At 49.6% G+C, this 14,027-nt stretch overlaps 1 protein-coding gene across 1 annotated transcript in view; it reads right to left on the reverse strand.

Moving 5' to 3' along the window:
* EFR3B (EFR3 homolog B) overlaps nucleotides 1–4,118 on the reverse strand; it is a 122,600-nt gene extending 118,482 nt beyond the window's left edge. Inside the window, exon 1 of the mRNA XM_018571766.1 lies at nucleotides 4,086–4,118. Within this exon, the coding sequence (XP_018427268.1) occupies nucleotides 4,086–4,092 (7 nt within the window). The 5' untranslated portion in view covers nucleotides 4,093–4,118. The remainder of the gene's footprint in view (nucleotides 1–4,085) is intronic.
* Between the last annotated feature and the right edge of the window lie 9,909 nt (nucleotides 4,119–14,027).

Raw genomic sequence — 14,027 nt, forward strand, 5'->3', positions numbered from 1 at the left:
AGGCCAGGACTACATCACCAGTGCCTCACTCAACCAGGCCAGGACTACATCACCAGTGCCTCACTCAACCAGGCCAGGACTACATCACCAGTGCCTCACTCAACCAGGCCAGGGCTTCATCACCAGTGCCTCACTTAACCAGGCCAGGGCTTCATCACCAGTGCCTCACTTAACCAGGCCAGGGCTTCATCACCAGTGCCTCACTCAACCATGCCAGCCCTACATCACCAGTGCCTCACTTAACCAGGCCAGGCCTACATCACCAGTGCCTCACTTAACCTGGCCGGGCCTACATCATCAGTGCCTCACTTAACCAGGCCAGGCCTCCCTCACTCAACCAGGCCAGGGCTATATCACCAGTAGAGCTGCAGCTAACGATTATTTTCAAAATCGATTAGTTAGTCGATTATTAGGTTCGATTAATCGGTTAATCGGATAAACCATAAAATAGAGTTAAAAAAAAAGGCTCGGCTCCAGTGATGGGACTACTAGTTTGTATTGAGGTTGTAGTCCATCACAGGAGCAAGCTTGGAGCGGTGGAAGTAAAAAACAACCAGACCAGGACTACATCACCAGTGCCTCACTCAACCAGGCCAGGGCTTCATCACCAGTGCCTCACTTAACCAGGCCAGGGCTACATCACCAGTGCCTCACTCAACCAGACCAGGACTACATCACCAGTGCCTCACTCTACCAGGCCAGGGCTTTTTTCACAGTGCCTAACTTAACCATGCCAGGGCTTCATCACCAGTGCCTCACTTAACCAGGCTGGGCCTACATCACCAGTGCCTCACTTAACCAGGGCCGGGCCTACAACACCAACCATTGTAAAGAGAACATACAGTCACAGGGGTGTGGAATTCGTATCGCCCGACGCCCGGGACATGTAGTTCCGGGCGCCGGGCAAGTAGTTTTTTCACTGTTTTAGCCCTGCTACGGACAAGTAGCAGGGCTGGTTTGACGAGCGGCGAACGATTGGCGGTGGTGTGCGATCTGTGACTGCCCGGTCATCGTGCACGAAACCGAGCGGTTGGCTGGGTGGTCACGGAAGTGCACACCACTGCCGATCGTGCTGTCAGTGCCATTATTTTCTAATGGCACCCCAGTCGTGCCAGGCAGGTTGCAGCGTTTTCCTCCAGCAATCACGGTTGAAAACACTGCGCGGTGCATGTCGTGAAAATAGGTACATGTTCCTTTTTTTCAGCGATTGCCACCCAGATGTAACCCCCTTACATGCGGAGTCTACCGCACACGATCGCACGTCCCGGGAATCCGCAGGTCTGCACCCACCCTAAAGGGTAAATTCACTTTCCCAAGTAATTTGGGGAAATGGAATTACCCGCACAAATCTCCCTCCCACTATACTTACCTTTCGGCGAACGGTCCTTCCCCCTCCACCAGTACGGGTGTACTATCTGTACCTGTTCTATGTACCTGTTCTATGTATTTCGCTCGCAAATTGCAAGCACTCGTTGGTCAACGCGGTCACCTGACGGCACTGACCAATGAGAAGCACTTCTTAGCTCTGCTAAACACGGTTTTGGTTAAAATTATTTTTTTTGTATCAGGACAAGTAGATTCGGCCCCCGCTTTAGTCCTTGGACAAGTAGTTTTTTCCAAAATTTCCACACCCCTGAGTCACTATTATCAGTGTCAGGGAGCTGTTGTCACTAAAGTCCCCCAGTAGATGTTAGCAACTGACACAAGATTCCTCCCATATCAAAAGAGAGATGTAGAATGGAATGATCCTTTTACTCACTGGTGGCCAATTTGCTTGTTATAGATCGTAATATTGTGGCCACTAAAAGTCGCATATGATATTCAGCAGATGTAATGCTATAGAAAGCTGCCAGAGACCGCAGACATGATACAGGAGATGGTCAGAGAGTGCAGACATGATACAGGAGATGGTCAGAGACCGCAGACATGATACAGGAGATGGTCAGAGACTGCAGACATGATACAGGAGATGGTCAGAGACTGCAGACATGATACAGGAGATGGTCAGAGACTGCAGACATGATACAGGAGATGGTCAGAGACTGCAGACATGATACAGGAGATGGTCAGAGACTGCAGACATGATACAGGAGATGGTCAGAGACTGCAGACATGATACAGGAGATGGTCAGAGACTGCAGACATGATACAGGAGATGGTCAGGGACTGCAGACATGATAGAGGAGATGGTCAGAGATTGCAGACATGGTACGGGAGATGGTCAGAGATTGCAGACATGGTACGGGAGATGGTCAGAGACTGCAGACATGATACAGGAGATGGTCAGAGACTGCAGACATACTATAGGAGTTGTTGAGGATTGGGGACACGCTACATGATACTGCTAGAGATCACTGTTATCACAGCCCCTATACAACTTATACAAGTCAATGCTGTGACATTCCGGCTCCCTGTGGCCCCCCTGAGCACTTTGTGTGTCACAACTAAAAAAAAAAAGGGGGAAGGGGGGATAAAAAATGAAAAGCAGAAATAGATAAAAGGGACGGGCAGCACAGGAAGAGTGAGAGTGTGATAGAAACCAAACCATTCACCTACTGGGAGCCGGGCTCATGAATATATTCTCAGCTAGCCAAGGCAAACACAAACTACGGCCCCCGGGGGCCGCACAAGAAAAGCAAAAGGGCCACAAGCTGCAGGTTGGGCACCAGAAATGTAACTTTTAAAACAACATACGAGGACAAAGGCGTTGTTCCTGGGTGGGGGGTTATGGATAGGGGGTGGTGGGGGGATGGGAGAAGTCCTCTATGTGCTGCTGTGTGTTGTAGGGATTTCAGATACAGGAGGTGGTGACACAATGACAGTCAGTGTCACAGTCCACCGTCCCTGATAAACATTTCCCTGTTATCTCTGGTCAGTGTGTTAGTATGAGAGCGCATTCCGGAGATCGGGCGTACCAGTCACTGTCCAGCAGGAGTACCAGTCACTGTCCAGCAGGAGTACCAGTCACTGTCCAGCAGGAGTACCAGTCACTGTCCAGCAGGAGTACCAGTCACTGTCCAGCAGGCGTACCAGTCACTGTCCAGCAGGCGTACCAGTCACTGTCCAGCAGACAATACAATAGCCAGCACTGACGCACCGGCACTGCGGCACCCTGCGTTGTGCTGGAACTTTGGTGACCTTTCAGTTCATAGCGGCAGTGTCGGGGAGAGACATGCAGCAGTTTGGGGACCCTTATAATAAATTGGGGGGCCCCATGTACTAAAACTGAGAATCCTCAATCAATGGAGCAGAGCGTCCTATCAGCCATTCATAGGCAGGGGCCCCCCAAATCTCCCGGGTACTGGTCCTGATACTGGGGGGGCTCCATATACATGGAGGGGGGTCCCCAAACCCTAAAAACTGACAATGTGTCACCCGGCGAGCACAACCCTCCACTGTGCCATGTGACCTCTGACTGGCACCCCAACCAGCAGTGCCCCACCCCACAATGGCACAATGCATGGTACACATAATACCGGTGTACCCCAATATCCGCACTGGCACAATGCATGGTACACACAATACAGGTGTACCCCAATATCCGCACTGGCACAATGCATGGTACACACAATACAGGTGTACCCCAATCTCTGCACTGGCACAATGCATGGTACACACAATACAGGTGTACCCCAATCTCTGCACTGGCACAATGCACAGTACACATAATACAGATGTACCCCAATCTCTGCACTGGCACAATGCATGGTACACATAATACAGGTGTACCCCAATCTCTGCACTGGCACAATGCAGTGATCATCACAGCGGCATCCCATTCAGCGCATTCCCTGGCACAATGATGGGCACAGTGCAGAAAAATACAAACTCCGTGCCCAGCTGTCCATCCACCGAGTACACCCACACTGCACACTCTGTGTACCCCACTGCCCACCCCCAACAACACTGGGGTACCTCTGTTTGCAGCGCATGTATAGGGGGGCGATGTACTGCCACTACACAATTCAGACCGCAGCACTGTGCATGCCCCAGTGCCCACCCAGAACCATACTGCGCTCCTCTGTGTGCAGCGCTATACCCCTCACTGACAGTCATGCACAAAAAAAAGTAGCGGGAGGACTCACCATACATCTCCGCTCCGTCCGGCCTCCGGCATCTGGGAGAGGAACGTTCAGCTTTGTGTGTGAGAGAGAGAAAGGAGGGGGAGGGGGGAGGAGATGCCCCGCCCATCACTTCTGTCACACCAACTGTACCGAACACTGACAGCATAGCACTGCAACCTGCACACTGACAGCACTGCAACCTGAACACTGACAGCAACCTGGACACTGACAGCACTGCAACCTGGACACTGACAGCACTGCAACCTGAACACTGACAGCACTGCAACCTGAACACTGACAGCACTGCAACCTGAACACTGACAGCACCCAGAACACTGACAGCACTGCAACCTGGACACTGACCGCACTGCAACCTGCACACTGACAGCACCCAGAACACTGACAGCACTGCAACCTGGACACTGACAGCACCCAGAACACTGACAGCACTGCAACCTGGACACTGACAGCACCCAGAACACTGACAGCACTGCAACCTGGACACTGACAGCACCCAGAACACTGACTGCACTGCAACCTGGACACTGACAGCACCCAGAACACTGACTGCACTGCAACCTGCACACTGACAGCACTGGTGCTGTCTCCCTCACTTCCTCAAAGAGTCTCTTCATTCATCATAACACCCCAGTGCTGCCTCACAGACCTTCTCTAGATGACACAATTTGTCTCTCTTCCGGGAAGATTTCAGGCTTCTTTTTATGGCTGAATACTGTGTCACCCGGACAGGAAATGAGGGTAAATTTCCCCAGCGGGGACACTGAATGCAATATACAGGAAATGTAAGACAAATAAAACATGTGTAGTGTATCTCTGCCATAGATGCATATTTCCCCATGGAGTGGTGTCATCCCTGCCCATTGCCTTTTGCTGAACTATTAAACTACTCCCACTGTCTTCTTATCTGCAGCATCGGGGTGAATTGACATGTAGTCCCAGGATAAGAACACCTGGAATCTGAAGTAAGCTTATTCTATGCTGCCCATTCAGCTGCGGGCATGGAAATCCCCCTGCCTGCAGCTTGACCTAAACAAAGGCTCAGTAGGCAGTGACATCATTGATATTATACGGCTCTGTGGCCCTATAAGGTCAAAGACATGAGCACAAGCTTATCCCAGGCGTCCAGACTGAACCCGAACAGGAGTTCCTCTTGAACACAGCAAGAAGCCCCTCCCGTGCCGCCCAATCAGCTGCGGGCTGGGAATTCCCTGTATGTAAACAAAGGGGTGGGATGCAGTGAAATCATTGACCTTATATGGCTGCATGCCCATATTTGTCAAATTAGCCTACGTGGCCATATAAGGTCAAAGACATCAGCACAAACATCCCGCCCCTTTGTTCACATGCGGCTGCGGGGCATGCCAGGCCCACAGCTGATTGGGTGAAAGTATCTATGGCATTTCCTTGTTTGGAGGAACCTGATTTCATCCCTATTGGCAAGACTGAACCTGGATCCTGAACTCCTCCCATGCATGGAAAGAAGCCCCTCCCATGCCGCCCAGTCAGCAGCAAGCTGGGCATCCCCTGCATATAAACAAAGGGGTGGGAAGCAGTGACATCATCGACCTTATATGGCTGCATGCCCATATTTGGTAAATGACAGTTACCTAATATGGCTGTGTGGCCAAATAAAGTTAATGACATCACGGCACCCCGCCCCTTTGTTTACATGCAGGGAACGCCGAGCCCACAGCTGATTGGGTGCCCATACATTGCACTTCCTCTTTCAGAGGAGTTATATACACTATATTACCAAAAGTATTGGGACGCCCCTACAAATCACTGGATTCAGGTGTTCCGTGACATTTCCCGGCTACTAATAATATTCCGCGGTCACCTGTTACTGGGATTATAACAAAGTGGAAGCAACTGGGAACAGCAGCAACTCAGCCAGGAAGTGATATTCTGCCGCCACAGTAGCCGTGAACTCGAGTTGCCACAGAAATTTTGCATTTTTGATCTGATTGCTGTGTCACGGGAGGTGATCTGTCACAGCCGTGAAGGTACCTGTTGTCACACGGTCTCCTGAGCGCAGTCACATGACTCTTTCGCTTCTAAGCAAATTATGTCAACGCGCTGCACCCGAGCACAAAACCGGCGCCAGCCGCAGCACGCCGGGAAATTAAGATTTTTACACTGCAGATATAAATAATACATTTATGCAAACTTAAAGCTCAACTCGGAGAACAGCAGACATTGTCCTCGTACCAGAGTCCTGTCTATTTCTTCCAAATCTGTGTAGTAATCCAGTGTGAGACTTGGAGCTTCCTGTAATAAAGACCGGTGACTGCTCCTCTCTGCTTGTGCAGGGTGACCGGTCTTGTCTCCGCCCCCTCCTGTAATAAAGACCGGTCACTGCTACTCTCTCTCCTTGTGCAGGGTGACCGGTCTTGTCTCCGCCCCCTCCTGTAATAAAGACCGGTCACTGCTCCTCTCTGCTTGTGCAGGGTGACCGGTCTTGTCTCCGCCCCCTCCTCTAATAAAGACCGGTCACTGCTGCTCTCTTCTTCTGCAGGGTGACTGGTGACAGGGTGACCCCTTCCTGTAATAAAGACCAGATGGGTCCCTCCCACAGCTCTGCTCTCAGCACAGGCTATGCACAGCACAGCTTTAATGCATTTTAACTTTCATCTTATGGAACTCTGGCACAGTGCACTGCCACCCATACAATTTTTATCGCTGTCTGTGTAGCCAGGGAAATTTCCCCTCACTTCCTGCCTCAGAGACACAACAGGAAGTAAGAGGACGTCTATCTAAACTGCAGAGAAATCCCATCTTAGTGGAACAGGTGTCCCCATTAATGAATTGTCCCTTAATTCCTGTTCCCGGGACAACAAGAAAAAAAGGAGGATATTTAGAATATGCAGAAATGTATTTATATTTAATCATTTGAATAAAAGTATCTCAATTCCCCAATCATCAAACCATAAGAAAAACATCCACTGCAATCTCATAGTAACATGTCATACAGCACAGATTATTTTCAGTATGATAGTATTTTTCACACAACGCGTTGCTCGGAACAAAGTTCCCTTCCTCGAGTATGAAAATGCAACAAATGAAGATAATCTTATGTAGCAAATAATAAATAGGTCATGTGATAGTACATATGTAACCACTGACAGAGATCACCCCATAGGAGGTACCCGGAGCAAGGGATCAGTACCCCCTGTGAGGACGGACATCCTCAGAATAAAGTGGGGACCCGGCTGGCCACCATCTGCCAAGGAGGAGCGAGAGACGAGATTTAAAAGGAGAAGTATGGGGTCAGGGTTTTTCCCCATAGTTCTCCTTAGGGTAGCGGGAGGACACAAACCAGCGTCCTCCCGTCACCCTAAGCTCAGTATATAGGGAGCTACAGCTCGCAGTATACTGAGACGCCGCAGCTGAAGCAGATCCCGACAATTGTGCCGGGATCCGCCCAGCTGCGTGAGTGACAGCTGGCTCTGCCTATCTAGAGGCAGAGCCAGCTGTACCCGTCCCCTCCCCCGTCCGTTCCTCCAGTCAGCGCTGGCGGTTCGAGCGGGGAGGGGGGAATCCAGCCCCTCCCCCTGTCACGGCAGAGAGCAGTGACAGGATCGAGAGGTGAGCGAACGCCGGTATGTGTTCGCTCACCTCCCGATCTACTCAGTCTCATTGTCACAGGTCGGCTAGAACTATGAGGTGAGTGAAAAGCACCCTCCCCTCATAGTTCTCCTTTAACTAAAGTCAGATTTCTGCTGTGAAATGACACAATAAAATTTGCGGGTCTTTTCACCCAATGTTCTCAGCACAGTACTCCAAGGGGATGCAAAGAAGAGGGAGGGAAGCACTCCTCAAAGAAATCCACAGGTGGGCTTGTGATGGGGGAGATCTCCCAAAGTGTTAAATTTATTAGCAACCACTCAGGCGGGATAGCTTTGTGAAGGAAATGTATTAGTCTGGCCAGCCGGGAACATGCAGCAACTGAGGCGCGTTCAAGTAATATGGGCTCGCAGGTTCCTTTAATAGGGTTTTGAAGAGTGGAACCATCTGTGTTGCACTGAATTATCTCCATAAATCAGATAATAACGACACCTGTACTCATGTTTAATGGGGCCAGGATCATTAGATGGGTTTCCTTGTCCTGATATGACCCCCTCATAGCAAGGTTAGAGGACAGCTGTCTTGGCATTGAACCTATTGCTCATTAAACCAAGGTCCCTCATATCAAGAAACGTTCATTAACCCAAGGTCAATTATGGTCATAAATAAGGTCACAAATAATATTTATTTATGATTTTATGTTTAAACTCTTTTTACTGCAACCCTTAGACTTAAGTGTTCTAAATGAACTATAGTTACCTTAATCTTTTAAGTTAAATGTTCTACATGAACTCAAGTTAACCTCAACCTACAACGTTAAATGCTCTACATGAAGGATCACTAGTGGGAAGAATGAGGTGCTGATTCCTCTATATAGATCTTTATTGTCACTAGAGGGATCCCCAGCAGGAGGTCCTGATTCCTCTATATAGATCTTTATTATCACTAGAGGGGTCCCCAGCAGGAGGAAGGAGGTCCTGATTCCTCTATATAGATCTTTATTATCACTAGAGGGATCTCCAGAAGGAGGAAGGAGGTCCTGATTCCTCTATATAGATCTTTATTATCACTAGAGGGATCCCCAGCAGGAGGCAGGAGGTCCTGATCCCTCTTAGAGGGGTCCCCAGCAGGAGGAAGGAGGTCCTGATCCCTCTATATAGATCTTTATTATCACTAGAGGGATCACCAGCAGGAGGAAGGAGGTCCTGACTCCTCTATATAGATCTATCACTAGAGGGATCCCCAGCAGGAGGAAGGAGGTCCTGACTCCTCTATATAGATCTATCACTAGAGGGTTGATTTGTAGTCTGGTATCATTTGGTCATTTCTAGGTGTTCTGCTATTAATTGCCCCCTACCTGTGAGTGGAGTGTGACCTTGCTACAAAGTGGGGCAGCCAATAGGGGAACATCAGGAGCGTCTATGCCTCACCATTCAATCACTAGGAGTTTCATGGCCAGTGGGGCATGCTGGGGGAGTGCATAAATACTTGCCATGTGCTCGTAGCAGCCTGGGGGGTGGGATGTACAAGGTTGGAGAAGCTGACTAGGCTTCAAGCCTGGAGGATGCCACGTGTGGACCCAGGTAGGGTTTGGAACTATCTGGGGAGGAGAACTAGAGGAGCCCTATGACTGCTGGAGGTGCCAGAAGGTGCCATGGTCCCTCAGGAACAAGTCTGGTGTCTCTCCCAGGGCAGATCTCATGCACATCCCTATTCAGCTGTTGTTCTACTGCACAATGTCATCCTCCGTTCTACTAAAGTATTCCTGCACTGTGGAAGCTGGAAGTGACTGGGGAGTCTGGAGTCTATTTTGCTTTGGATGCCCCTCTCCCGGTTTTGGCTGTTCTATAATAAAGCATTTTAAAAAGGCACTTAAAGTGACTGGTGCACAATTAACTGTTCACACCCCACAATAGGGTTGCCACCTGTCCAGGATTTACCCAGACCGTCCGGGTTTTGAATGCAGTGTTCGGGTTTCATGGCTGCAGAAACCCGGACACAAGATGTCAGGCAGACAGGGGCAACCAAAATTAAGATAGGGGCTACTGGCCCCCCCACTAAAAAATAGTCTCAACTGTGATATTTCCATATAAATGGGTGGCGCTTCTTACATACGAATAAGCCGCGGCTCATCCTCCCAAAAAAATGTCTGCACGTCAATAGAGTGTTCGTGTTTCGCTCAAAGAAAAGGTGGCAACCCTACCCCACAACCTGGCAAAGGATCCACCCCTGATAGTGAAATGTCAGCCCTCCCTACCTCTTGGGGGTGCACCTCAGGCCTTCGGGAGGTCAGAGGGGCGCTACAATAAAATAGAACAAGTCCAGACAACCAAAATGGTGGAAGGTCTGAGGGATAAAACATATCAGGAGAGACTGCAGGAACTTCATATGTACACTCTGGAGAAAAGAGGAGAAAGGGGGGACATGACCGGAACCTTTAAATACATAGAGGGTGTGAATAAGGTTCTGGAGGGACTTTCAGTATGAAGCTGAGGTCAAGAGCACGGGGACATGACCTCCAACTAGCAGGAGGAACGTTCAAAGCTAACATGAGAAGAACTTTCTCTTTCTGTGCCGACCCGAAACAAAAAAGTATGGCGTGGAGTCAGACTTTCGAGTCCCCGTGCACGGGGCTGAACGTAGCTGAGCATAGAGAAGACATCATTCTCATGCACAGCTAACCTGTTTCCCACGGAAATAAGACCTAGTTGGGACCATTCCCAGGGCAGGGGGTGGCATAAGGGGGAACTTGAAGAAAGGCGGGAGAGAATCAGCGGTGCCAACAAAGCCAGCGCTAGAGGAAGCAAGGCGGCACCGTAGGAAGCAGAGCCGCATAAGCCGATGCCTCCTCTATAGCGCCGCCTCCTGTCACAGGCGGAGTGATACCAAATGCACCCCGCCTGTGAGGAATCCATAGTGAAAGCCTGGCCAGCCATTGGTTACCAAATTGCTCTTGGAAAGGTACGGCACCCCAAATTGCCCTGACCACCATATTTTTTTACATGAATAAGTGTGGATTGTTGTACATAAAAAAAAAAAAGACCTACCCCGAAAATAAGACCTAGTGTGTTTTTTTTTGAGCCCAAAAAAATATAAGACAGTGTCTTATTTTCGGGGAAACACGGAATCTCTCCGATAACCGGAACTTCACAGCCATTCACAGATCTGTTGGTGAATGTCGATAGATGCTTTTTAAGTGGATCCTTTTCTCTGAAGCCCCGGGGACTCGGAGGTCCCATAGCAGACGGCACAATGTGATGGGAATATTGAGCACTATGAGCCAGGCCCGCTGAACGCAGCCATTGTCTTCGCACTCAATGGGGGTTTTGTTCCAGACGACCGGCAAACATTCCTCACAGGTTTAGTTCCTCTTGGAGCCATTGAACCATGCCGGCACAAAGCCCACAGCACATGATTCTCTGCTTTAGCAAGCTCAGAGCTTTCACATGTCCCCGATGGTGACCCAAATCCCTCTGACCCTCTCTCCTCTACAGCTGTCCCCTTTTTACACATATATATATAAACACAATCCATAACATATCACATATCACATATCACATATTGATGTCAAAAGTTGTTGTCCATATTTTTAAACCTGCAGGTCTCGTTCACACCTAGGCGTATTGCATATGCGCGTCTGTCGCACGGTTTTTTACCACGATTCGCAGTAAAAAAGTTGCGCGACCGTCGCGCGTTTCCGAAGGCTACTTGGCTGTATCCCAATGGAAACGCGCAACAAAACGGCCCAAAGTAGTACCTGTACCATTTCAGGCGTGGGCCGTTTTGTAGCGCGTTAGGGACGGGCGGAAATACGCCAAGGTGGGAACGAGACTATTTAATACAATGGGATTTATATTTTTGAGCGTTTTGTAGAGCGTTCGTCGAGCGTAGAACGCGCTACAAAACGTTCAGGTGTGAACGAGGGCGCAGCATTTAATAATCCCTGGTGATCCTGCCTTGTTCAGGCACTTCCTGTTATAGGGTGACAACGCTCTGTAATTGATTGGCATTTTTGTCATTAAAATGGACATTTGCTGAACACAAATAGCTTGGTGTGCTGGTGACATCCTTTGAATCAACGCTCTGTCCCCATCTCCCAAATGCTTGCTGGAGTTGTCTCCCTTCCACTCGTTCTCCCAACGGAGGCTACAAATCCCTTTGTGGACACACAATGCACAGGCATGGTCTCAGGAAATGCCCTGAGAAATGTCATGCAACCATTGCTGGGGTAGACAGGAAGTGTTACATATTTTTAAACCTGCAGGTCTCGTTCACACCTAGGCGTATTGCATATGCGCGTCTGTCGCACGGTTTTTTACCACGATTCGCAGTAAAAAAGTTGCGCGACCGTCGCGCGTTTCCGAAGGCTACTTGGCTGTATCCCAATGGAAACGCGCAACAAAACGGCCCAAAGTAGTACCTGTACCATTTCAGGCGTGGGCCGTTTTGTAGCGCGTTAGGGACGGGCGGAAATACGCCAAGGTGGGAACGAGACTATTTAATACAATGGGATTTATATTTTTGAGCGTTTTGTAGAGCGTTCGTCGAGCGTAGAACGCGCTACAAAACGTTCAGGTGTGAACGAGGGCGCAGCATTTAATAATCCCTGGTGATCCTGCCTTGTTCAGGCACTTCCTGTTATAGGGTGACAACGCTCTGTAATTGATTGGCATTTTTGTCATTAAAATGGACATTTGCTGAACACAAATAGCTTGGTGTGCTGGTGACATCCTTTGAATCAACGCTCTGTCCCCATCTCCCAAATGCTTGCTGGAGTTGTCTCCCTTCCACTCGTTCTCCCAACGGAGGCTACAAATCCCTTTGTGGACACACAATGCACAGGCATGGTCTCAGGAAATGCCCTGAGAAATGTCATGCAACCATTGCTGGGGTAGACAGGAAGTGTTTTCTTTAAATTTTAGCTCTCTAGGCCTGGGACTGTCCTGAAAACAGTGGCTTCACAAGGAGGGTGAAGGGGTGGCCCAGTGGCATCACTAGGGGGGTGCGGGAGGTTTTGGCGCACCTGGGTGACACCATTGGAGAGGTAACAATCCGTGTACCCATTGCACTCCTTACCGCTTAATCCGTAATGATAGGTTGGGTGCATCAGTAGTCGACGGATGGCCACCGTCTGAATAAAGTATAAGAAATTATGGACACCGGCACTCCAAAGTAGAATAACGTCTTTTATTGACGTTCCATGCAACAATACACTAATTGCAACGTTTCGGGGTCACACAGGATCCCCTTCATCAGGCAGAACAAGTGAGAATTGCAAACAGATATGGACAAGTATTTATATACATCATTGTATGTGAGGAGACCAATACCACTGCCTAAAAGTGATCCTATGACGTCATTTCCCGCCACAATTCAAAGTACAGTGTTACTGTATATATGTGAGGGTTGCTCAAAACATAGTTATAATCTGTGTTATGTCGATGCAGCCAAGTATGGGTGATGCAGTGTCTGTGATGATAAGAATTGTACCGTGCTGCTGTTGGGGCTATGTGTCTGTGTAACGGCTGCCAGGCAGCTGTTACCGGGACACAGAACGGAGAATCGGGGGACGTGGCCATTGGAGAGGTGACACCAAAAGGACCGAGAGTCAAATTGGTGTCACCCCCTCTAAAAAGTCGGGCACTCGGTCATGGACCGAGAGCCCTCTAGTGTCAGGAGAGAGGAGGGGACCCGGCGGCATACCTCATCCCCTCCTCTCTCTGCCGGCGTCCATCACCAAGACCAGACGTTAATTAGATGAGCACACGTGCGCGATGACGTCACTGCGGGGTGTCTCCTGGTCTTGCGTTTCGGGTGACACCCGGCCTCGGGACGCCCCTGGGTGTGGCCTGCACCGGGTGACAGCAAATGACTGACCGTCATTTTGATGTCACCCTTTCTGAAAAGTTGGACTGAGAGCCTGACAGCTGCAAGAGAGAGGAGGGGAACCGGCAGCGTACCTTATCCCACCAGATGAACGTCCCCTCCTCTCTTTGCCGGTGTCCATCACCAAGATGGCCGCCGGCAGTGAAGTGCATGTGATGTCATTATGCACGTGCGTGATGATGTCACGTGTATACCTAATGACATACGCACCAGGTGACACCCGGCAGAGCCACACTGGGTGACATCCGGCCTGGTGATGCCACTGCATCAAAATACAGCCAGTTGGCACCTATGGCTTTCTTCCTAAGGAAGGTCAGTCTGTGTCCAGCAGATCTGTAGCATTGGATGCAACATTCACTAAAACATTTACTGGTGAATGTTCTGTACAATTATAAACCACCAGGAAGATTCACTCGCATCGGATCAAGCAACAATCCCCAGTGCCAGTGCTTCATTGATAAAGAGGGCTTCCTGTAATCTTTGCCCTGCTTG

This window comes from Nanorana parkeri, unplaced genomic scaffold (assembly GCF_000935625.1).
Source record: "Nanorana parkeri isolate BGI_ZX_2015 unplaced genomic scaffold, ASM93562v1 scaffold1833, whole genome shotgun sequence".
In the NCBI taxonomy this organism is placed as follows: domain Eukaryota; kingdom Metazoa; phylum Chordata; class Amphibia; order Anura; family Dicroglossidae; genus Nanorana; species Nanorana parkeri.